General features: G+C 37.7%; 1 protein-coding gene across 4 annotated transcripts in view; it reads right to left on the reverse strand.

Annotated features, from left to right (window-relative positions):
* PIK3CB (phosphatidylinositol-4,5-bisphosphate 3-kinase catalytic subunit beta) overlaps positions 1-26542 on the reverse strand; it is a 182873-nt gene that overhangs the window by 28356 nt on the left and 127975 nt on the right. For all 4 annotated transcript variants that reach the window (XM_017523692.2, XM_017523694.2, XM_017523693.2 and 1 more), the window contains 5 exons: positions 23609-23659; positions 10263-10451; positions 5902-6023; positions 1880-2023; positions 31-130 (listed from right to left, as the gene is read on the reverse strand). In XM_017523692.2, the coding sequence (XP_017379181.1) occupies positions 31-130; positions 1880-2023; positions 5902-6023; positions 10263-10451; positions 23609-23659 (606 nt within the window). The remainder of the gene's footprint in view (positions 1-30; positions 131-1879; positions 2024-5901; positions 6024-10262; positions 10452-23608; positions 23660-26542) is intronic.

A 26542-nucleotide genomic window follows, 5' to 3' on the forward strand; every position in this document is an offset into this window, starting at 1 on the left:
AAAAAATGAATAAGCCAAATAAGTTGATACCTGCTTGGAAAGCACTTTCATGTGCCCCACACTTCCCCGACAGTATGCTTCAAGGATGACACCAAATTGTACTGAGACAGCAGGAATGTGCACTTCTGACCTGCAAAAGTTGATGATAGCCACATGGTTTATCAAACAATTCAGATTATCAAATAAATATTGACTTCTTTATTCTACAAAAAATAAACTTATGATGGCAAGGTCATTGTGTGCATTATTATCTTTTTTTTTTTTTTTTTTTTAGATGAAGTCTCACTCTGTCGCCAGGCTGCAGTGCAGTGGCAAGATCTTGGCTCACTGCAAGCTCCACGTCCAGGTTCAAATGATTCTCCTGCCTCAGCATCCCGAGTAGATGGGATTACAGGCGCGCACCACCATGGCCAGCCAACTTTTGTTTTTAGTAGAGATGCGGTTTCACCGCGTTGGCCAGGATGGTCTTGATCTCTTGATCTCGTGATCCAGCCATCTCGGCCTCCCAAGTACTGGGATTACAGGTATGAGCAATCGCACCTGGCCTCGTTATTATTTTTCCTTCCTCCCTCCCTTCCTCCCTTTTTTGAGACAGAGTCTTACTCTGTTGCCCAGGCTGGAGTGCACTGGTGCGATCTCAACTCACTGCAATCTCTACATCCCAGGTTGAACCCTGCCAAAAATAAACATGTAGCTAGATGTCATTAGGTGACTTGGTTCTAGCCAACAGGATGCAAGGTGAAGTGATGTGCACAACAAATGAGTCCTGCACTTAGAAGGAAATGATGGTCCCTCCTCTCCTGTACCCTGTCCTTCCCTCCTGACCCTCCCCATTTCTGGCTGGAATTTGGATAGGGTGCCCAGCCCCTTCATACCTGCAATTCTCTGGCCTTATAGTCTCCCAAGTAGCTGGGATTATAGGAATGCACCACCATGCCTGGCTAATTTTTGTATTTTTAATAATGACAGCATTTCGCCATGTTGGCCAGGTTGGTCTAAACTCCTGGCTTCATGTGATCCACCTGCCTCAGCCTCCCAAAGTGCTGGGATTACAGGCGTGCGTGTATCCCAGCACCCGGCTATTTTGTGCATAATTATTAGTGAGATGGGTCAACTTTCCAATTTGTTAAACTTCACAGTTCAAAATTTGTGTGATTCTATAATTAGTTAATTCTTTATTCCAAGAAATCTAAAATGTGCACATCTTAACCTGATTTGCTTTTTGTAGGGGTAAGGTGATCTTACCAATTTAAAAACATTAGACTGAAACAGAGATCTATGAAATCCAACTAGTATTATACAATTGACTAATGCCCTGATTAGCATCTATTCCAATTTTGTTCTCACTTAAAAAGTGGTGTACATATTTGAAAAAGGAAGGAATACTTATTTTGTTATTCCCTGAGGGATTTAAAAACTAAGACTGAATGAACGAGAAAAGGCTAGTTAAAAATAAGAAAAGGTTCTAGAACACAAGGAATTAAAAAAGGGGGGAAATCTATGAATAAGAAGAAAATCACATCCAGAAATAAAACTTCTAAAATCAGCAGCACATTATAGAGCTCATTGCCTTTGAGAAGCTCAGCAAAAAAAAAAAGAAGAAAGAGAGAGAAAAAGGAAAGAAGGAGGGAAAGAAAGAAAGAAGAAATCAAGCAGGCATGGAGGGACACATAGGATCTTGAATAACTGAATTACTTTGTCAAATCATGAAAATCAAGAGTACAGGTATCAAGAAATAGGAGAAGGCACCAAAACTATATACATGTTATAAATGGCTCAGAAATAAATGAAAGCAGCTATTTGTTCTATTAAATATATTATGGCGATTTATAGTTACTAAAGCATATGGTAGGCTCAAATTGAAATATAAAAGACTTACCTAAGATGCCAAAATAGAAACTGCCCTATCCTCCGATTAGCAAGTGCTCTTTCTAATAGGAATCTAGAGAGGGCACAATCAAGAAAAGGCTCATACTTTAAAACTTGCACCAGTTGTAAAAGATATTGAGAAAGTTCTTCATCACTGAAAGAAACAAAAGACACAGTGAGTAAGCAAACAACCTGTGGCAGGAAAAGATCCCTTCCTGTCAAACTATCAAATGTGAACTTGTTGAAACACAATGGTTCTTTTGGGCCAGGCTTGTTACATGCTTGTCTTCACTGAACCACTGTTAAAATACCACAAAACAAGCTAAAGATTTCAGATGGGGAAAGGGGAGTGAAGAGGGTCAAAGAACAGATACAAGAGATATTTTAATCAAATGAATTAGATTGTGATATGGTCTGGCTTTTGTCCCCACCCAAATCTCACCTCAAATTATAATCCTTATAATCCCCATGTGTCGGAGGAGGGTCCTGGTAGAGGGTAATTGAATCAATGTGGCCCCCCCATGCTAATCTCATGTAGTGAGTGAGTTCTCATGAGATTTGATGGCTTCATGAATGGTGGTTTCCCCTGCTCTTTCCCTTTTCCTGCCACCTTGTGAAGATGGTACTTGCTTCACCTTTGCTTTCCAGCATGATTCGAAGTTTTGTGAGGCCTCCCCAGCCATGTGGAACTGTGAGTCAATTAAACCGCTTTCCTTTATAAATTACCCAGTCTCAGGTATTTCTTTATAACAGTGTGAAAATAGACTACTACAGATTGTTAAAATTGATGACTGTATTTCTAGTCAGCTAAGAGTTAGCAAAAATATTAGACACCTCAATACTGATTTCTGATCATGCTAAAAAATTAATGTGCTTAGCTGAACAATCATTTTTTAAATAAAAATCCCAGTAATTTCACAATTTATTTTCCTTTGCTATCATTAGGATTAAGTAAGTTCTCCCAGATAACCAATGAACAATTAACATCTTAACTTCAAATAGTTTGAAGGATGAGAAAGTGAATACATTTATAAGTGGGAATTGATCACTGAATTAATATAACATACACTATTGTAATTAACTGAGCTGAATTAGTTAAGGTTAGTGGTTCTCTATTTTCTGTCAATCTCCAGACCATTCACCTGTAAACACACTCCCATCAGAGGCAATTCCAGCAGTATGAAGTATGAGGCCCAAGTGCTCCACTTAATGTCTATAGTCTTGGGTAATAAATAGTTAAGGAATTAGTAGTCTAAGGCAGATATCTGGGATTGAAACCCAGGGCACTATTGGAAAAAAAAAACAAAACCTCATAACCAGAAAATCTGACAATAGAAAAACCACCAGAATTAGCTACATGGTATACACAGATCATAGCAATCTCTTCAGAGGGATCAATGCATTTAAGAAAAACACTTGGTTCTGCCCAAGGAGAACCAGGTGGCCCCTCCACAAGAGGTCTCCAATGCAAACTTAAGGAGATGGTGGAGCAACCGGCAATTCATTTTTTAAAACTACCTATAACACAATCTCAATTAGGCTTATTGTAAAATTCATGCCCATTATATAACCTGTAAATAGTGTAAAAGCTAGGAAGTATAGGAATAATAGAAGAAGGCTTCCTCTTCTCTCACATTTCTAATTTCACTCCCCAGAAATAAGCACCATTGGTGAGTCTGGTTAATTTCTTTTGGATACCACGTAGCGTAAAACATATACAATTTTAAAAAGAAAAAATGATCACACTATCCATACTATTTTGAGAGCTTTCATTTTTCAAAAACCATAAAGTACATAAGCCTCATTTTTGAGGGTAGAAAGAAAATAGATAAACTTCATTGTTTGAGACATTCATTTCTTCAGTGAATCTCATAGATTCTCACAAATGCACCACCCAAAGGAGACTGTACAAACATGTTCACCGCAGCATTTTTTATAATAGGGAAATGTGGAAAAACTTAAATGTTACTTAATAGAGAATTAAATAAGATATATCCCTATGACAGAATATTACAAAGTAAAGGAATAAACGACATTTAAACATAATGGGAGAGACTAACCTCAAAATCCTAATGTTGATTTTTTTTTGATGGGGAGGAGGGTGGGGGACAGAGTCTCACTCTGTAGCCCAGGCTGGAGTGCAGTGGCACAATCTTGGCTCACTGCAACCTCCGCCTCCTGGGTCCTGGTTCAAGCAATTCTCCTGCCTCAGCCTCCCGAGTAGCTGGGATTTCAGGCATGTGCCACCATGCCCAGCTAATTTTTGTATTTTAGTAGAGATGAGGTTTAACCATGTTGGCCAGGCTGGTCTCGAACTCTTGATCTCATGATCTACCTGCCTCGGCCTCCCAAAGTGCTGGGATTACAGGCATGAGCCACCGAATTTTTATTTTATTTTATTTTTTGAGACAGGGTTTCACTCTGTCACCCAGGCTGGAGTGAAGTGGCACCATCTCGCTCCTGCAAGGTCCGCCTCCAGGGCTCAAGTGATCCTCCCACCTCAGCCTCCCAAGTAGCTGGGATCGAAGGTGCGCACCTCCACGCTGAGCTAATATCTCCATATTTTTGGTAGAGATGGGGCTTAACCATGTTGCCCAGTCTGGTCTCGAACTCCTGGGCTCATTGATCTGCCTGTGTTGGCCTTCCAAAGTGATGGGATTATAGGCATGAGCCACTACAACTGGCTGGTTTTTTTCCTTTTTTTTTGAGACGGCGTCTCGCTCTGCCACCCACGCTGGAGTGCAGTGGCTCAATCTTGGCCCAATGGAACCTCTGCCTCCTGGGTTCAAGTGGTTCTCTTGTCTCAACCTCCCGAGTAGCTGGGATTACAGGCGTCTGCCACCATGCCCAGCTAATTTTTTGTATTTTTAGTAGAGAAGGGGTTTCACCATGTTGGCCAGGCTGGTCTTGAACTCCTGACCTCAAATAATCTGCCTGCCTTGGCCTCCTGAAATGCAGGGATTACAGGTGTGAGCCACTGCATCCAGCCATCTAGCCAAATTTTCAAAAAGCAAGATATAAACTAATGCATATGGCAAGACATATTTGTGCAATAACAATTCCACATCTGTATTTTCATAGACATACATGATGAAACAGAAAAATGTGACATAGAAGCATACACACCAAATTCATTATAATGTTTGCCTCTGGGAAGGAAGAGAAGTAATCAAGACTGGGTAAGAAAACTACGAGGACTTCAACTTTAATTGTAATGTATTTGCTTAACAATATATCTATTTTTAAACCCATGACAAAAATTAACATTTCTTAATTCTGGATAGGGGACAGACTGTGTGAAGAAAAGAAGTAGCACAGCAGGTTTGGCTGCTACTCTTTAACAAGTCTGCTTATAGGATCGGCCCATGGCTGACATCTGGGAGTTAAGATTTCTGAAGGGTTCCTACTACCTTCCTAATTGATAAGTGGCTCAGTGCACCTAAACTGTTTGTGCAAACAATGGTTTATGTTGTATACCCACTTTACTCCTGGGAGTATAGAAATCTGGTACATGCTAGGCAGAGGGTGCTTATGTGATAGCTGCCAGTAAAAACCCTGGCCACCAAATCTCTAACAAGCTTCCCGTGCAGACATGTATTATCACAACTCACTCATGATAGAATTAAGTGTTTGGTGTGACTTCATTGGAAAAGGACTCTTACAAGCTTATGTATGCCTGTTTTCCTCATGACTTCACCCCCATTAACTTTTTCTCTATTCAAATTTTGCTCTGTATCCTTTTGCTGCAATAAATTATATCTGTAAATGACTATATGCTGAGGTCTGAGTCCTTCTAGTGAGTCATCAAACCTGAGGGTGATCTTGAGGACCTTTGGACACAATGTGCTTTTGTTTTGTTCTAGTATAAATGTTGAGTGGGGGGAAGCGGCAGGAGTACAGGAGCAAATGTGTTCTTTGAACTGTGAGTAATTCTAATCCCTTTTCTTTCTTACGAGACATCAAGGACACACCCTTGTCCCAAACCCACCCAAGTTATTCCTTGACCCAAAGAAAACCAGCTGCAGAAGATACCTCATCTGTTGCAGGCAGCCTACAGCATATTCTCGAACGTACTGATCTGGATAGTTGAAATCCAGAAGCTCTAGGGCCTCCCGGGGGGGCAGTTTAGGCCAAATCTGAAGCAGCGCCTGAAGCTGTTTAAAAAAATGAAAATGGTTCAGAAATAATGGGGGACAAAGGTAATCTAATTTTCCTTGACACACAAGAGCACTGAGATGGGTCAAAAGAAGGGAAAGCACACTTTTAATTACTGAGGCCTCAAAAATCCATTCCTGTTAATATAAACTAATAAAGATTGCCTTTGTTGTTGAAACATTCTATAGACAAGTTTAAAAAGCTATGAAGTACTTACCCCCAAATAAACTTTATGGGTGAGAGTAAAAAAAAATGTTTAATCTGTAGCCCTTATAAAACTCAAACCCCATCTGAGAAAATCTTATTCCTTAGTATTAATTTTACTCATTGGATTTTCTTGGGTATCACATAAGTACCACTGACATCAATGTCATGGAAGGTATACGATATACATGCAAGATCAGTGCTATAAAACTATGGTAAATAGATGGCAGTGATTAGATTTCCTCTACTTGATTGCTCAAAGTCATATTGGGAGAGGTGGTCAGCAAGCGCTTGCTAGCTGTCTTGTGGATGTTATGTTTGATTTTCAGATCAATTAAGCTTTGAGAATTCAATAAAAACGGTTAATATTTTATTACTTAAGTTATTCAACCCGTCACTAATTATGGCAAGCTCTCTCCAAAAAGTCAACAATATGTAAATGAGTATCCAGCAGCTAAGTTAAATGATATTTTCCCATATCAAGCAAAAGTAAATAAAAGTTAAGTTTACTAAAGATAATTTAACTTAATATTTTCAGTTGTTTTACATTTAATAAATATTTTTGGGAAAACAATACTTTTGAATGATTTTCTAAAAATGTAATTACTTCATTATTAGCATATATTTATATAAATTGTCTTTTTTTTTTTTTTTTTGAGACTGAGTTTTGCTCTCGTTGCCCAGGCTGGAGTGCAATGACGTGATCTCGGCTCACTACAACCTCTGCCTCCCGGATTCAAGCGATTCTCCTGCCTTGGCCTCCCGAGTAGCTGGGATTACAGGTGCCCACCACCATACCCAGCCAATTTTTTATGTTTATTTTTAGTAGAGACGGAGTTTCACCATGTTGGCCAGGTCTCCAACTCCTGACCTCAGGTGATCCACCCAGCTCTGTCTCCCAAAGTGCTGGGATTACAGGTGTGAGCCACTGTGCCAGCATAAATTGTTATATTATATATGTAATTTGATACGTTACAATTCACTTAAGTGAAAAAATTACATAGATAATTATTTAGCAAATACAGTGAAATGCTAGTAGTTTTTAAATTTCAACTTTCTTTTAAGAGACAGGGTCTCATTCTGTTGCCCAGCCTGGAGTGCAGTGGCACCATCATAGCTCACTACAGCCTTGAATTCCTGGCTACAAGCGATCCTCCCATCTTAGCCTCCTGAGTAGCTAGGACTACAGGCACACACCACCATGCCCAGCTAATTTTATTTTATTTATTTATTTTTGTAGAGATAGGGTCTCACTATGTTGCTCAGGCTGGTCTCAAATTCCTAGCCTCAAGTGATCTTCCCAACTCTGCTTCCCAAAGTGCTGGGATTATGGGCTTGAGCCACCATACCCAGCTTAAATGTTAACTTTAAATTTAAGTTTTACTTAGTTATTCTTAACCCTGTATTAAATAAAGCTTGCTCCTTTTTTTATGTATAAAGCACAGATACACATACAGTACATGAACGGATGTACCATGTATCTGTAAAATCAAAATTTCAAGGGTTATTGCGGGGAAAAAAGGTCTATAAAAACTCTTAAGGGTATAGTGATGAAAGCCCATAAGAAATACTGGTATAAAGACATAAAGCACCAACCTCATCCCCACTTTTTCTCCCTGCTTTGCCCAAGGCCCTAATGGACCAGCAATTTTCATTATGGACAGAAGAGCTGGGAAGAGACTATTTTCTGAGGTTTTGAAACAGCAGTAATTAACTCCTAGTATCTCCAATTAATATCTGGAATATGCTATCCATAAATAATACTGAAAATGAGAGATAACATTTTGTAATAGTAGAGGTTCAGCAATGTTGTAGTTAAAAATTCTACCATTAAAAAGTAATAACTTTTTGTAAGGTTATTTATAATTACTAAAAATTAAATTATAAGTGTAAAATTAATTGCCAAAACTCACCAAATCTCTCTTTAAGACAGCTTTTAAGGGTATAGTAAGAAATTTTTTCCATTGTGATTCTAATGAAATAATAATATGATGCATTTCTTAGATATGCAGTCAGCACTAGACACTATCCTAAAGAAATAGGGCAAATGTGCCAAGTTAAAAAATGCCTAGATTTTATTTTCCATTACTGAAGGTTCCTGGAAAATGAATCCAGGATTTAGACAATAAATCAGCGGCTAGAAGACAATAACTATTCTAGAGCAATGAAAATTAAATAGTTCCTTTTGAGTCTAATTTGGTCTAAGGTAGAAACAGTTTAAACAAGGTACATACAATAATGTAATTATATAACGTTTCCAAAGATTGATTGATTGTTTATTTATTTAATTATTTGAGACAGGGTCTCCCTCTGTCACCCAGGCTAGAATGCAATGGCACAATCTCAGCTCACTGCAACCTCAGCCTCCTGGGCTCAAGTGATCCTCCTGCCTCAGTTTCCCTAGTAGCTGGAACAGGTGTGTGCCACCACATCAGGCTAATTTTTCTATCTGTTGTAGAGACACGGTTTCACCATGTTATCCCGGCTGGTCTCAAATTCCTGATCTGCCTACCTCCGCCTCCCAAAGTGCTGGGATTACAGACATGAGCCACCAACCCTGGCCATTTTTCTTTTTTTGAGACAGGATCTCACTCTGTTGCACAGGTTGGAGTGCAATGGCATTTGGCTCACTGCAGCCTCAACTTCCAGATTCAAGCAATCCTCCCACTTCAGCCTCTCAAGTAGTTGGGCCTACAGGTACATGCCACCATGCCCAGCTAATTTTTGTATTTTTTATAGAGATGGGGTTTCGTCATGTTGCCTAGGCTGGTCTGGAACTCCTGAGCTCAAGCGATCCAACTGCCTTGGCCTCTCAAAGTGCTGGGATTAGAGGCGTGCATCACCGTGCCTGGGTCCAAAAATCTTTAGACACTAAAAGTAAACACAAAAGAAATCCTTTCTACACGTAATTTGAGAAGTGAAACAATAAAACCAAAGATTTTTAAAATGAATATAATTAAGATAAATCTGTATTTCTTCACTATATTTTTAGTCACTATAAATTTACTAAGACTACATACTAGAGAGATTGATTGAACTTAGTAACATGAAAACAATTGGTTATTTTAGTAGACCAAATTTGTTTTTTTTTTAATTAAAAAAACCATTTCAAAGGTCTTTTGACTGAGCACTGGTGGGTCGTTTGAACAGAATAAATGCCAGTGCCTTTGGGCAGGGTCTTGAAAATTAAATCAAGGAACTAAAATTTGGTGTGTGTTTTTTTTTTTTTTCTTTTTAGATGGCGTTTCACTCTAGCCGTCCAGGCTGGAGTTCAATGGCACAATCTCAGCTCACTGTAACCTTCGCCTCCTGGGTTCAAGCAGCTCTCCTGCCTCAGCCTCCCGAGTAGCTGGGATTACAGGCGTTCGGCATCATACCCAGCTAATTGTTGTATTTTTAGTAGAGACAGGGTTTCACCAAGTTGGCCAGGCTGGTCTCGAACTCCTGATCTCAGGTGATCCACCTGCCTCGGCCTCCCAAAGTGCTGGCATTACAGGTGTGAGCCACCACATCTAGCCAATATGGTGTTTTTTTGAAGCAAAACGGTCTTTTTTCTATTCTGCCAAAAGGCATACGTTCAGTAATACCGGACAACTGAAATGAATGTTCAAATTGATCTGAATGATAGGTGATCTAAAATGTTATTCTCTATAATGGATGTAATTTTCAAATAATGAACATTCTAGAACAGGCATTGCAAAGAGTCTTAAGATTTAAAACTGTGGAGTTCACTGATGAAGCTGGTAGAAGGTACCCAGGTCTTAGCAAGTGCTATTTTGATAGATAATTGTTCCAAGATCAGTGTTTCAATTGTATTTGGTGAAAGGTATGGCAATCCTACCCGAAATCTGAGATTTTTAAATCTTGAAAATGTTCTGGTCCATTAATTGGAGTATTAGAGTTTAAAACCTCAAAATTTCTCCTGCTTAAATTCTCCAATCTATGAAAACATACCTATGAGAAAAGGAAACTTTATGTGAAACCAACCAAGTACCATATACCCAAAAAAAGTTACAGAAGCCATCTTTTGTTACCTGAGCAACATCCTCAAGTTTATTCCACTTGATTGACAGCAGTAATTTTGGCAGTGACTGTGGGAAATTCTCTCGGCAGTCTTGTCGCAAAGTCCAAATAAGATCCATTTCATTTTCACACAGTTGAGACAAAGGATCCCTGTCCAAGATTTCTTTCAATACAGGAAGAAACTTTTTTCCACCTCGACTCTAAGAAAGAAAAATGCTCATTATAGAATTGTGCAAACGCCACTGGTAAACATTCAGTAAATTTATAAACATTTATGTAATAAATGAACCTAAATATGTGAGTTATAAAAATATAATTCCATTAAAAAAATAAAGGATCCTTTATTAAATTTCTAAGCTAAAGAGAAAGAGATTCTCAAAATAGTTTCTAAAAACCTAAAAAATGTAAACTATATAAACGCTGGGTGGCAGTATTGCTTTTCAGATAAAAATCCAAGTCAGGACAGGCAAGGGGGGCTCACGTGTGTAAACCCAACACTTTGAGAGGTCAATGTGGGTGGACTGCCTGAGCTCAGGAGTTTCCGACTAGCCTGGGCAACGTGGTGAAAACCCATCTCTACAAAAAGTACAAAAGAAAAAAAAATTAGCCAGGCGTAGTTGTGCACAACTGTAGTCCCAGGTACTCAGGAGGCTGAGGCAGGAAAATCACTTCAGCCTGGGAGGCAGAGGTTGCAGTGAGCCAAGGACTGGACCACTGAATTCCAGCCTGGGTGACAGAGCAAGATCCCGTTTCAAGAACAAACCCACAACCAAATCATTTACTATTTGAACTGAATTTCTTTAGTTTTCAAATACTACAAACAAAAAACCAAAGATGATCTAAACATATGAGGCTAAAAATAAAAGTAAGGGGTGCCTTCTTGGCTTGTGCCCTTACTCAAAGGCCTAAAATCTCCTTAGATTATGAGTCAAATGTTGGCTAAAACTAAACATGGAAAAATTCAGTTCTCTCATTTTCCTTCCCAATCCCTACAAGAAAATACTAAAAAAAGAATATGGCCCATGTTGTTTTGGATCCAGACTCTCTGAATTCCACAAAAGAAAGAGGTGTGCTTCCCCATGCTTACATCAAAATTATATAACTTTACTCAAAACATATTTTCCTAAAAATCTCTTTCCAACATTATCTGAGAAGAGCCTGTAAGTATCTATAATCTATTATTACATTACTTTATACTTGACATTATTTTAACTGGGATTTCATATGAACATGAAAATGAATAGAATTATCACATTATTAGTTTTCAAAAGTAATCCAATTGAAAATAGCATATAGCTAAATAAAAAAGAATGGAAATACTAAGTATAATTTTATTAAAGTAAGAGAAGTGATTTTTGGACACTGGCCTTCAGGGAGACACATTACTGAGAAGAAAACAGACCAAGACAGATAAGAACTAAAGCTGTTTAACTCTGCTAAATTAAGTTGAAAGTTTAAGCTTTCCTCAGCTGAAAGTTTACTTTAAGAGTTAAATACTTTGTTATAATACAAAAAAAGATTAAGTTAATACTTGTATTCTCTTCAGTTTGTCCATTTGTTAATGGAGATTTTAATACTTTCTTGTTATTACAATGGCAATAAAGACATGCATGAAAATGCTTGAGAAACTGAAAATTCCATGAGTCTTTCTAGCACTATATTTCTCCCAAAGAGACCAAAGTATAGAGTAGAACAGCTGGAAATTGTATCTAAGAAGTGGAAAGAGGATTGTTTGACACTGGGTAGAGTGAAACTAAGCTGAAGAACAAGCACCAATTGGCCAATAAACAGTTCTCATCTGTCTACAGCCTTCCTGACATAACTGTAATGCTTTATATTTAAAACCTTTCCCTGGCTCTGCCATTGTCTACAGAATAAAATTCAAGCTAGTCTCAAAGGATATGAGGACCCTGAAGACCTTGTCTCATACTTTTCTAGTTGCTCTAAATCTCTCGAATTATACTTGACTATTAATAATTCAAACTGGTTGCTGTATCCTCTACTACATACTGCAGTGATACTCATTAGCACTTTTTAAGAAATACTGTTCATTCTACTTTTCATGCTCTCAAATTATAATCATCTCAAAATGGAAGTCATATCTTCTTCCCATGTATGTCCCTAGTACAGAACAGACAATACATAAAATAAATAAAAAATGAAAACAAATTTGTCATGAACATATTTACATTAAAATTCTGAATCAAGCTATCTTCTATTATAATAAATAACTCTAACAGAATTAAATAACTAAACAAAACAGACTAGGAGATAATTCACTAATTCTCTATATTAGATATCTTTTGACAAGAGTTTAAAAGTTACATCTAGAATAAAGGTCCCTGAAATACACAAATAAGCTAATCATTCGAATGAGACCAGTTTTCTGATTAGCATATCACTCAGGTCAAGTAGATAGAAAAGGTCAGGCAGGCAGATAGACAGGCAGGCAGGCACACATACACATGTATGTTCTAGGTGTTTTGCCCAAATCTCTTATTTATTCTAGTTATTGAGGATGATCAATATATGACTTCTTTCCAGTATCTAAAAATATTAGCTACCTGGGAATAATTAACAGAAAAGTTGGTAAGCTGGGAAAATTACCAGACCCTGGAAAACTAAGTCAAAGGAAGTATGCCACATACCCTCATGGTCATTGAAATGAAATAGAGAGTGAAATATGCTCCATTTCATTTTCTTTATGTAGAAATTACCACTTTGTGTCAAACCCAAGGAGCCTCTTGCTTAATATCTACCTCTGACAAAGACACAAAGAAATATTATCTTCTCACAAACAGCAATTTTACAGGTTAAACACCCTTGTTTCCCTTAGGATTTCATTATAGATAAATCTTCCATTACATTAGAAAAGGGTTTTGTTTGCTTGTTTGCATTTTGAGAAAGGGTCTCTCTCTGTTACCCAGGCTGCAGTGCAGTGGCACAATCTGGCTCATTACAGCTTCAACTTCCTGGACTCAAGGATCCTCCCACCTCAGCCTTTTGGGTAGCTGGGACCACAAGTGTGCACCACCATGTCCAGCTCATTTTTATATTTTTTGTAGCTATGGGGTTTCTCCATGTTCCCCAGGCTGGTCTCAAATTCCTGAGCTCCAGCAATCTACCTGCCTCACCTTCCAAAATGTTGGAATTACAGGCATGAGCCACTGTGTCTGGCCATAAAAAGTTTTATAAATTTTAATATCTATATTCCCATAAGATAATGATTTTTCCAAATGTTCTGTACTCCCTTTCAAATATCAACATTGAAAAAATATAAAAACATGAAAAGCTTATATTTTAACAAGTTGAAGAATTCCAAGTTTTAATAAATTAGACAGATCGGATTCTACAATATCCGCTTTAAGATAGCCAAAGACGAATCAAATAAGTAAACTCCAAATTCTTGGGCTCTTATAGGTAGGCAGATACAGCTCACTGTACTAAAGAAAATAAACACAAAAATACTATATACCTAATTATAGTGGTTTTATATTTAGAGACTCAACCTACAAAGCGTACATAATTGGGTTTCACTAAAAAATGATGTCATCAGCCAGGTGCAGTGGCTCACGCCTGTAATCCTAGCACTTTGGGAGGCCGAGGTGGGTGAATCATGAGGTCAGGAGTTCAAGACCAGCCTGGCCAACATGGTGAAACCCTGTCTTTACTAAAAATACAAAACTTAGCCGAACGTGGTGGTGGGCGCCTGTAATCCCAGCCTCTCAGGAGGCTGAGGCAGAGACTTGCTTGAACCCGGCAGGTAGAGGTTACAGTGAGCTGCGATCATGCCACTACACTCCAGCCTAGGCCACGAAGGGAGACTCTGTCTCAAAAAAAACCCAAAAATGTCATCAGAATTTGAAAATAAAACTCCTACCCAAATCTGTTATTGCAAACAACACAGAGTGTGAATTGTTAGTGTCAGAGAAAGACAGACAGCTGTTATGTTCAAAAAGCTAGCAAAAGCTAGCAGGCTGAGTATAATTTGGTAGATCGAAGTTAGACCTCTACAGGCTGCTGCAAGGTGTAAACACCCTGAAGACCTAGGAATAAGCTAAGTGGGGAGAGCAGTGGAGCTGCATAATTGTACTGTTATTGTTTACTGAGGTATGAAAAGCATAACATTGAATAATGCCAAGGTAAAAACTACCAAAAAGCCTAAACCCAAAATCTTAGATTCTTCTATAAAACAACAAAAATATCAGTAATGAAAAATTATACTGTACAGTATAACTGAAGAACTTAAATACATGTTCAAATGCTTGTACCAAAATAAGCTAAAAGTGGTAGAAAGCAATGAAAAATTACAACTATATTTTCTACTGTTTTTATGTTTAGATTTTTTAAAAATCACAAACACACATATTATGATATAATAGTGATTACTGACCAAAATTAAAAAAAAAAACAAAAACACGTTGCTATAAGCACATGGGAAAACACAAAAACAAAAACCTATGGTTCCTTTTCCTTCCCTATGGAAGGCCACAGACTCATCTGTCATCTTCACAAGGGGTGGGGATGCAGATGGCATGTTAACAGTGTGCTTGCTGGGGACAGATGGTTGAGTTAATTAATTAAGTGTTGCCCAGACATACAGAATTGACCAACACAAAGCAGTCAAGGATAATGAGGCAGAGACTAAGAAGACAGTTATAAGACTAGAAGACTGAATACAAACAGGGGATTGAGCAAATAAGTAAATATATCAAGGTTAACAGGAATCCAGATTTCTCACTGTTAGAAAAGGAAATAAAAAATATGAAAAGACAAAGACTAGAAAATATCCATATGGATCCATATTAGAGGTATTGATAAGAACTCACGGTCTTTAATAGATAAATAAATATATCTCTGTGTATATTTATTTTCCCAAACATATGCAGGTAAACAAATATATACTGTCTAGCTCTGTTTCACAAAAGGGCCTGGAAGCAATTGTGCTCCTGCATTCTTCAAAGAGCACTACTTGGGTTATGTACAGTGTCAATAATAAGCATATTCAGGGCCTAGATACTACATAAGCCAGGTGCGGTGGCTCACACCTATAATCCCAGCACTTTAGGAGGCTACTGAGCCCAAGAGTTCAAGAACAGCCTGGGCAACAAAGTGAAACCCCTGTTCTACTAAAAAAAATAGTCGGGTATAGCAGCATGTGCTTGTAAGTTCCAGCTACTTGGGAGGCTGAGGTGGGAGGATCACTTGAGTTCAGGAAGTCGAGGCTGCAGTGAGCCATGATCATGTCACTGCACTCCAGTCTGGGCAACAAAGTGAGTTCCTGTCAATCCATTTCATCCATCTGTTTGTCAATCCATCCATCCACCCACCCACCCATCCACCCATCCATCCATCCATCCATCCATCCATCCATCTATACATCCCTGCATACTTTTCACAAATAAAAGGAATAAACTGAATATAAAAAATGAAAACTCTTTGGAGAAGTGGTTGATTCCAAGGCTGGGGTAGGGAAAGTACTAGATAAGCATGGAATATGCTGTTGTATCAGAAAGAAGGAAATGCTCAAAGAATGACAGGAACAAAGCAAAAAGACACGGGGACCGCTTACATGGGCTCCCATAAGCCAGATCTGGAATAAATTAAACATTAAGATAAATGACAGTAACTAATTATAAATCATTAAATAAAATAGAAATCACATATCCATCTCCTATAAATTAAAAAAAAAGGAAGAAATAAGAAAGAGACAGATGGGGTAGGAGTTCAAGGCTATAGTGAGCTATGTCTGTACCACTGCACTCCAGCCTGGGCAACACAGCAAGGCCCTAATTCTAAAAAATATATTAAATAAATAGATGAGGTAGAAGAAAAGCCTCTCTTCTACGTTATAAGCCAACTAATAAATCCAAAAGGAAAAGCAAGATTTAAAATGGGCAACTCATTGCAGTAACATTGATTCAAGTATTATGTATTAGTGAATGCAAAAAAAAGTGGGTGACAGCTTAATCTGAAATAGAATATTTACTTAGTGTCAAAATATTCCCTCACAAAACATTTATTTATTTATTAACTTTATAGTAGAAAACCTAGCAGATACCATACTAACCAAGGGATAACAGTTAACATCTAGAGTAGTGGTAAAAATCGACACTGCCTCCTGATAAAATGCAGTAAGAAAACTACACCTTTACTTCTTTGATAGTCATACTTAAAATGCATAACTGGGATCCTAAACATGACAAAACATCATGCATATCCAAACTGAGGAACATTCTATAAAATAATTGGTCTGTATTCTTCAGAATGTCAGTATTAAGGATTTAAAAAAAGAAGAAGAAGAAGACTGAAGAACTGTTTCAGATGGAAGGAAACTAAAGATACCTGGCAATGAAATGCAACAAGTAACCAGAGGTTGGATCCACAACTTAATTTGAATAAAACCTGTAGATTAGATAGAACTGACTCAGTATTATTTTCCTGACTTACATGACTATACTCAGGTTATGTATAAAAAAGCTTTTTTTTTTTTTTTTGAGATGGAGTTTCGCTCTTGTTGCCCTGGCTGGAGTGCAATGGTGCGATCTCGGCAACCTTGCCTCCTGGCTTCAAACAATTCTTCTGCCTCAGCCTCCTGAGTAGCTGGGATTACAGGCACCTGCCACCATGCCTGGCTAATTTTGTAAAAAATACCTTTTTTTTATTTTTAAGGAAATACTGAAGAATTAAGGGGTAAAAGGGCATGATGTAAGTCACTTAATTTCAAACAATTCAGAAAAAAGAAACCACACAGAGAATCATAAAACAAATATACAATGTTACCAGTTGGGAAACCCGAGTGTCAAAATATGCTCACATAAAACATTTAATTTATTTATTATAAAGGGTATATGAAAGTGAAGGGTATATGAAAGCTCTCTGTAGTCTTATAAGTTTTCAGGAAGTTTGAAATTATTTTTAAAAAGTGCTTGCTATTTCCTTTTCCTGAAATTCAAGGCTGTAAGGCCTCCAAGTCATTCTACTAAGAAAACATTCTAGGTAGATGACCAGAATTTCTATAGACTAAAGGTCAAGTCATCACCTGCATTCTCTAAAACCTGTCATTACCATTTTGTACCTGGGTCCCTGCAAAAAGAGAAACACTTCGAATAAGACAAGATAAACTTTACTTATAACTTAGGTGTTTCAGATTAGAGCAAAGTTTCTTAACTCCATGCTACTAATACTTTGCCGAGGAAAGAAGGGTGTCATCCCATGCATTGTAGCGTGTTCAGCGGCTTTGCAGACCTCCAGTGACAAGATGCTAGCTGTACACTCCACCGAGTTGTGACAATCAAAAATATCTCCAGATATTGCCCAAATGCCCCCAGGGAGGGCAAAAAAGCTGCAGGTTGAAAATCACTGGATAAGAAGGTCCAAAACTACCAATGCAGCTGAGCACAGTGGCTCATGCCTATAATCCCAGCACTTTGGGAGGCTGAAGCAGGATAATCACTAGAGCCCAGGAGGTCAAGAGCAGCCTGGACAACACAGTGAGACCCTGTCCCTACAAAAAATTAGTAAGGTGTAGTGGGCTTTGCCTGTGGTCCCAGCAACCTAGGAGGCTAAGGTAGGAGGAATACTTAACCCTGGGGGGTCAAGACAGCAGTAAGCTATGATCACGTCATTGTACTCCAGCCTAGGTGACGGCGTGACACCTTACCTCAAAAACAAACAACAAAAGGACTCTGCCAAATCTATAATCATAAGTCACAAATAATGTATTTTTCTGAGTCTGCAGACCCAGGATCCTCAGCAACCTGCTTTTTTTTTTTTTTACTCTATTAGAATGGCATATATAAAGTAACAAAAACAGGCCAGGGGCAGTTACTCATGCTAATACTTTGTATTAGCAGTTGTAATGCTAATACTTTGGGAAGCCAAGGCAGGCAAACTGCTTGAGACCAAGGGTTTGAGACTACCCTGGGTAACATGGTGAAAGCCCATCTCCACCAAAAAATACAAAAATTAGCTGGGTGGCCGGGCGCGGTGGCTCAAGCCTGTAATCCCAGCACTTTGGGAGGCCGAGGTGGGTGGATCACGAGGTCAAGAGATCAAGACCATCCTGGTCAACACGGTGAAACCCCGTCTCTACTAAAAATACAAAAAATTAGCCGGGCATGGTGGCGCATGCCTGTAATCCCAGCTACTCAGGAGGCTGAGGCAGGAGAATTGCCTGAACCCAGGAGGCGGAGGTTGCGGTGAGCCGAGATCGCGCCATTGCACTCAAGCCTGGGTAACAAGAGCGAAACTCCGTCTCAAAAAAAAAAAAAAAAAAAAATTAGCTGGGTGAGGTGGTGCACACCTGTGGTCTCAGCTACTTAGGAAGCTGAGGTGGGAGGATCACCTGAGCCCAGGGAGGTCAAGGCCGCAGAGAGCCATGACTGCACCACCATACTCCAGCCTGAGAGACAGAGTGAGACCCTGTCCTAAAAAACAAACAAACAAGCAAAAAAACAGAAAATCACAAGTGTTGATAAGGACGTGGATAAATTGGAATCTTTGTGCACTGTGTGTGGAAATGTAAAATGGCACAGCTCCTGTAAAAGTGTGGCAGCCACTATAGAAAACACTACAGCAGTTCCTCAAAAAATTAAAAATTGAATTAAAATATGATCTAGTAATTCCATTTCTGGGTATATATCCAAAAGAACATTAAGTAGGATCCCCAAAAGGTATTTCTGGCTGGACATGATAGCTTACACCTGTAATCCTCGTTCTTTGGGAGGCTGAGGCAGGAGGACTGCTTGAGGCCAGGAGTTCAAGACCAACCTAGCCAATACAGAGAGATTTCATTTCTAAAAAGAAAAAGAAAAAAGGATTTCTATGCCCATGTTTATAGCAAAATGTAGAATATACAAACAGTGGAATATTATTTGGCTTTAAAAAGCAAGGAAAATCAGACACATACTACATGAATAAATCCTGAGAACATTATACCAAGTGAAAGCTAGTCAGAAGAACATGAATACCATGATTCCATTTGTGTGAAATACCTAAAGTAGTCAAATTCATAGAGATAGAAAGTAGAATGGTGGGTGCCAGGAGCTGGAGAGAGGGGGACAGTGAGGGGTTGCTGTTCAACGGATAAAAGTGTTTCCATTTAGCAAGACTGAAAAAGTTCTGGAGACCGGGTACACACAATAAAAATTGTTAAGATGGTAAGTTTTAAGTTATGTGTATTTTACTACAACTTAAAAACAATTTTTAATGCCAAAAGCAAGCTAAGTGCCTTAACAAGGTGATGGTAAGTTCACCTGATGAACTGTGTGTATATGTATTATATATAGATACACATATGTATGTTTAACATATGTACATATATGTATACACAATTCAGTAAGTAAACTTGCCATTATCTTATCAAGGAACTTAATTTGCCTGGCAGTCATATGAATAATGTAATGAGAATATAGTTCTCTTTATTCTTCTCTTCCAAAAGCCTATAAAGTATAAGGCATAGCTTTTTAAAAATACTAATCAATAACAGCTCTAGAAAACAAGAAAAAAGTACCTAACAAGGAAATTCTTTACTGAGAGAAAGCAGACAGGACCAGGGTTCATATCTTCTAAGATCCATGTATTAGTAAGAGTTGTTGTGCACACAATCCTGGGGTAACTCCAGATCAGAATCAAGGATACAAGGTGTGGGAGAAAGCCAGGGGCAATCTTAAGGAGGATTACTAAGGGATGTGCAAGTGGAGCAAATGCCTTGGCCAGGCATGCCCCATTCTCTGTCTGTGCTGAGCTGAGCTGGCAATGGCATCAGCCCCAGATTGAGGTGAGGAGCATGGGTACTGAGCTCTAGGGAGCCACCTGATCTCAGAAGGTACTGAAATTTCCACAAGCAGGAGATCCTAATTCCTACAGTTACTGAAGGCCTGTTATAGTGAACAGGCAGATAACCAGGGAGTCTCAAACAGAAGAGCTAAACTAAGATTCATCAAACATCTAAGGAAAACAAATCAAAACAAAAGAAAGTTGCCAAAATAAGAAAGCAAGTCCACTTTAAAAGCAAGATTGTTTATTTCCTGAAGAACTAAGATGACACTGAAAAAAAAATCAGAAATAGTTTAAACTAGCTTTTGAAATTAAAAAAGACAAGAAAAGAAAAAGAACAAAAAATAATCCCCAAACTGACTACTAATAAAGGAATACAAGTTAAAATTACATGGCACCATTTTTTTTGTTTCACTGGATTGATATATAATTAAAAGGGTTGGCAGAATTGCAAAGACAGGAACTCTTCCACAGGTAAGATGGTGGCATAAATTTTAAGTATTTTAGGATATGTAATTTGGCAGAATCTACATTAAACATGCACAAATATTTAGATCTAACAGTTTCACGTCTAGGAATCCTACAAAATACACATGTATATAAAGAAGCCTGTACAAAATAGATATCGCAGAACTGTTTTAATGGAGAAAAATTGAAAATAAGCAAAATATTCATCAAGATGATTCTGCACCTTTATTAACTACAAGATACTAATAATTAATGCTATAGAATGTTAGAAAGGTATTTTTAAAAGTGAAATAGACCTATTCATACTCACATGACAATATACACAAAGTGTATTAAATGAAAAAAAGTAATGTAGTAGAACATATATAAAAGTGGAAGCGATCTCAGATATATAAAGGTATCAATTGTTTTTAAAGGGAAAGATATTTACATACAAAGTTAGTATTGATAGCTACAAATTAAACTGTTTACAGTTAGCCTATGGAGAGGAAGGTAGGTGGGAGTCACAGAAAGAAACTTTCATTTAGTTTAAAATTCTTTTGTGTTTGAGATGGAGTCTTGCTTTGTAACCCGGGCTGGAGTGCAGTGGCACGACCTTGGCTCATTGCAATCTCCGCCTCCCGGGTTCAAGTGATTCTCCTGGCTCAGCCTCCTGAGTAGCTGGGATTACAGGTGCGTGCCACCACACCCGGCTAATTTTTTTATTTTTGGTAGAGATGAGGTTTCACCATGTTGGTCAGGCTGGTTTCAAACTCCTGACCGAACTCGTGATCCACCCACCTTGGCCTTCCAAAGTGCTGAGATTACAGGCTTGAGCCACCACGCCTGGCCAATTTCTTTTAAGGAGACAGGGTCTCACTCTGCCACAGCGGCCTCAGCTTCCCAGGCTCATGCCATCCTCCCACCTCAACCTCCCAAGTAGCTGGGACTACAGGCACATGCCACCACACCCAAATAATTCTTTTTTTTTTTTTTTTTTTTTTTGTAGAGATGGGGTCTCACTATGTAAACTCCTGAGTTCAAGCAATCCTCCTAGCTTGGCCTCTCAAAGTGCTGGAATTATAAGGGTGAGCCATCACACCCATCCTCACAATGTATTAATTGTACTTTATGCCTAATAAAAAACAAATTTTAAAAGTATATCAGACCTGGGCAAGATTACTTGCATGCTCAGTGTGCAGGGAACTCTCTGATTTAGGTCAGGTACAAGTTTATAGTAGAAATAGTAAAAATTCACTCACTTATTTGGGGTTCATGGAGCAATATTGTTTTATAAAGGGTAATGAGACAGAGGCACTTGAACCACCTGCCTGTGTAACTGTATCTCCTAAGCTTAAACTGTAATTATGTTTCAGTAATTGCCTAATAAGCTGATAAATGAACACCTGTAAGAAATTTGTTTTGTATCATTAAAGGTAACTGCTCTTGCAGTTCTCTCTTTTTAAAGTTCTTCTCTTGTGTTTTAAATTTATACACACACATTTTTTTAAATTATGTGTTTAAAAAGTCTCTGAGATTGCTTCCACTTTTATTTTACATTTTACTCTTTTAATAAACTCTCAATTCTTAGAGGTTCCAGGGCATTCTCAAGTCTACATGCTCAGCAAGAAAAAGCGGTCAAATACAATGATCCTATCACACCAGCCTCATCAATTGACCATGCAAATTTTTATCAGGCCATACATATATTTTAAGCTATTAAAATTTGCACAGTGTTTACAAATTATTATCTGAAACTATCTCCAGAAATCTGAATAACACAAAACTCTGGGAAAAAAAGACAGGGAGGAAGAATTTGGCTACTATGGTCCCAAACTGGCCCAAGAGCCTTCCTTAAACTTTAAAGACCAGGAGCCTGGCACTAACTGTTCCTCTTTCCTGAGGTCAAGCATTCAAATTCAAAAGATAAAATTTAAGCCACAAAACACCAGTAAGAAAGCAGTACCAGATGACTCACTTTGAGAAACTAGGCAAAGATTATGAGAGCTTTAATGGCAAAGGAGCAGAAAACCTAGGCCAGACATTTCACCAATTGGCCAAAATTTAATAGTGCTTTGATTCTGTGAGAATGGGAAAAACATACGCATTGTCTCCAGTTTGCCTCCTAGTCTCTATAACACTGCCATGCTACAGGTAGATGGCTTTATAAATAGACTTAAAAGTTAGAAACTGATGACAAGAGAATATCAGATTAGAGTTCAACAAAGTCAAACTAGAAAGAGCCAAAAAATCAAATTAAAAAAGCACAGATGGTATATATATTTATATATATGGAGAGAGAGAGAGAGACAGAGAGAAAATAGAGAGAGAGAGATGATAGATATAGCAACCTAAGTCAACAAAGTAATCTATGCATAGTATCTGAGTAGAAACAAATGGGAATAGTATATGTGGCAGAGACTACTATTTGACCCTCAATATCCATTCTCCACTTCTTCCTTTAGTGCTATAATCTCTTATTCTTAGCCAAGCACATGACTGATGGCCTCGCTAAAGACTGCACCTCTCAGATGCACGTGTATTTAGGTACGGACAGTAAGATCTGGCCAATGACGTGTGAGCCAAAATGATACATATTAATAGTATCCTAAATAAGAATGGGATGTAACCACTACTATTCCTTTTCCTATTCCTGCTGGCTGGAATATAGTAAAGAAGGAAGCTGAAGCAGTAATATTAAACTATGAAATAGAAAATACATATTAAATATGGCACAGCACAAAGATAGAAGAAATTTGGGTGCCCTGCTTGATGATGCATGTGCTTATTACTAAATCTCTTTGTTACATGAGAGAAATACAGCCTCCTCATTCAACTAAGTAATATTCACTATGACAGCATTGTTAATCTACGAGGTGCCAAAGCATCCCTTATAGATTACCTGCTAAACCTATACTTCTATCAGAAAAGGGTTTGCCCACTGAATGGAGATCACCCACAAATTGTGCTGCCATTTAACGAAACACTAATATGTGTATACTTACCCACACTCACAAACTGTTCTTGCATATGAGTTATGGTCTTCTGTGAGTTCATTCCTATGAGTTCATTACCTAATAATTTGCACAACTCCATAAAAAAGGGCCATTTAAAACGTCTTGATACTTACTGACACATTAGCACTATCACTGCTTGCAATCTCAGCTGCCTTTTCAATAATCTGTTTAAAAAAATTGAAAAAAATAAATTTTGGCTCTCATATTTGTGGAATTTTAAGTGTAAATGACTAACTTGTACTTAGATGACATAAGATCTAGCATTGCTATGCTTTATAACAGAAATATGAATTTTAAAAGCAAAATCACGCTTCCCCAGTGCTTTAAACTCTTGACAACAGGGAAACGACGGTATTGCTATAGGGGATTATGACTCCTAGGAGGCACTAAAATTGTCTGTAGATAAAATAAGTAGCAACTAGCATATATATGTCAAAGTTTTTTTGAAATATAAGTAAATGTATTCTAGCAAGGGAAATGCAAAAACATGTAAGAGTTACTAAATTGTAGAATAAACTTTTGTCATTATGTTTTTTTTTTTTTCCTTCAATTAAGACACCAAAAATTGAAGTAATGACAAGGGAAAAGTCTAAAAATATGTTAAAATTCATTAAGTTCAAAGGGGGGGGCTCATTTTGCTAAGACAGAAACCCACTTGCCCAGGAGGAAGATCAATAAGTAAATAATTAGATCAGCTGGGTGTGGTGGCCCCCACCTTTACTCCCAGCACTGTGGGAGACCAAGGAAGGAAGATCACCTAAGCCCAGGAATTCAAGACCAGCCTGGCAACATGGTGAGCCCTCATCTCTATTAAAAAAAAAAAAAAAAGTAAACTAAAATAGAATAAATAAAAATAAAAAGATTTCAGTGTTATAATTCCTATCCTATTACATAGGGTTGTCAGAATAAAATAAGATTATGGTTATTTAAATTAATCAATAACCATAAAATTAACCTGAAAAGCAAAACATAACACAAATTATTATAACAAGCACTATATTAAATAAAAAGAACAGGACTTAGGGAAGCTTTCACTTTTTACTTCTGTATTATTTATATTATAATAACCATATCTAACTTGTATAATTAAAGGAAATCAATAAGAATATACATATTTACACATTTTTTGTTTGTTTTTGAGATGGGATCTACGTTGCCCAAGCTGGACTTGAACTCCTGGGCTGAGGCAATTCTTCCACCTCAGCCTCCTTAAGTAGATGAGACTAAAGACTACTGTCCTTGGCTTATATATATTTAAAGACTAAAATCTCTATCCCAAATTGATACTCTTCACTCTCCAAGGGATTAAAAAGACAAGAAAAGTTTAATGACCATTTGCAGATGACTGGAGCAATGGTGAAATAAAACTTCTCTTGAAATATTCTATTAAAGATATTCTATTTACAAATACAGAAGTCTGTATCTGTAAAAGTGCTTCAAAAAGCATCTCATTTGAGCCAAAAGAGCCTATAACTGTTGAACACACATCTAGCTGAACATGATAATAGTCACAGCTAGTACTATTAAATGTATCATGAGCAGCTATGGCTTATGGATACATTTCTATCAAAGGAATAACTAAAGACACTACATAAATATATTGGATGAGTCAAAATGTAGCTTTTTCTACTCAGTGTATACTAAGGTATATGGTTCTTGCCATATTGAAATTTATATTATAATAAGCACAAAATTTAATTTGGTTTTAAATTATTGTTCAGCAAAACACGTTTTAAAAACTTGAAAAAATTACTCCTTAGATGGATAAAATTCAATTAAAATGAAAATGAAGAAACAGTGAGTTACATAAATTTAATTTGCATAATACTTTACATGTATAGGTAGATTAAGTATTTATAAAGTATATCAATCTTTAAAGGTAGTTTGTTCTCAAATGGACTTAGGAAATTAAATAAACTACCAGTTTATTCTCTGAACATTTTTCCCCCCCGAGACAGGGTCTCTCTCTGTTGCCCAGGCTGGTGTACAGTGGCATGACCATAGGTCACTGCAGTCTCAGATTCCTGGGCTCAACTGGTCCTCCCATCTCAGCCTCCAGAGCAGCTAGGACTATAGGCACAAGCCAACACACCCAGCTAATTTCTAAATTTTTGTACAGACAGGGGCTTCTCTAAGTTGTCCAGGCTATCTTGAACTCCTAGTCTCAAGTGATCCTCCTGGCTCAGACTCCCAAGTTGATAGGATCACAGGCCTGAGCCACGGTGCCTGGCTCCTATTTTCTGAGAATTTGTTCAAAGACTTCCTCATAAAAATCAACACTACCAGGTGCAGTGGCTCACACTTGTAATCCCAGCACTTGGGTGGCTGAGGCAGGATAATTGCTTTAAGCTAGGAATTTGAAGCTCAATAATTGTGCCACTGCACTCCAGCCTGGACGATAGAGAGACACCTCATTTTTTACAACAAAAAACACCATGCCAAACCTGAAGATAAAATATATGACAGATCAGCTCACTTAGCATGTAAATTACCATAGCCCTATATTTAGCCCTCATTAGATAATCTCCTTATCCCCAAGACATGCAGTATGTAAATTAAAGAAATATATTTAGAAATGAAGTCCTTACTATAGATTCTATAAAATAACTACATAAAAGGAAGTCTCACTAATAGAAATCTTCAACAAAAATCAATTGTTCTCTGAATATCAGTTCTAACACAGCAGTGATTAGACCTTTAATATCTGAAACAACATGCAGGGAATGTTTCATTGAACATTTTATATATTCAGAGTTACATATGAATATATTTATAGTCCTTTTAGGGGGCCTGAGATATTCAAAAATATCTCAGAACAATTAGGACTTCTTCATTTTCTAAATAGGAAACCTGAACTCCAGAGGTGCCTTTTCTTTCTTAGTCAGTGATAAAGCCAAAACTAACAGAGTTAAGAGGGCTCCCTACTCCATGGTCTTCCCACTCAACAAAGCTGGCACTGTATGGGAAGTTTTGAAAGAGACTGATAGAGCTTAAACTATACACAGATAGAGCCAGCAAGTAGTCATTCAATTATTTCATGCGTAGTG

Source organism: Cebus imitator, unplaced genomic scaffold (assembly GCF_001604975.1).
Source record: "Cebus imitator isolate Cc_AM_T3 unplaced genomic scaffold, Cebus_imitator-1.0 Scaffold30, whole genome shotgun sequence".
In the NCBI taxonomy this organism is placed as follows: Eukaryota; Metazoa; Chordata; class Mammalia; order Primates; family Cebidae; genus Cebus; species Cebus imitator.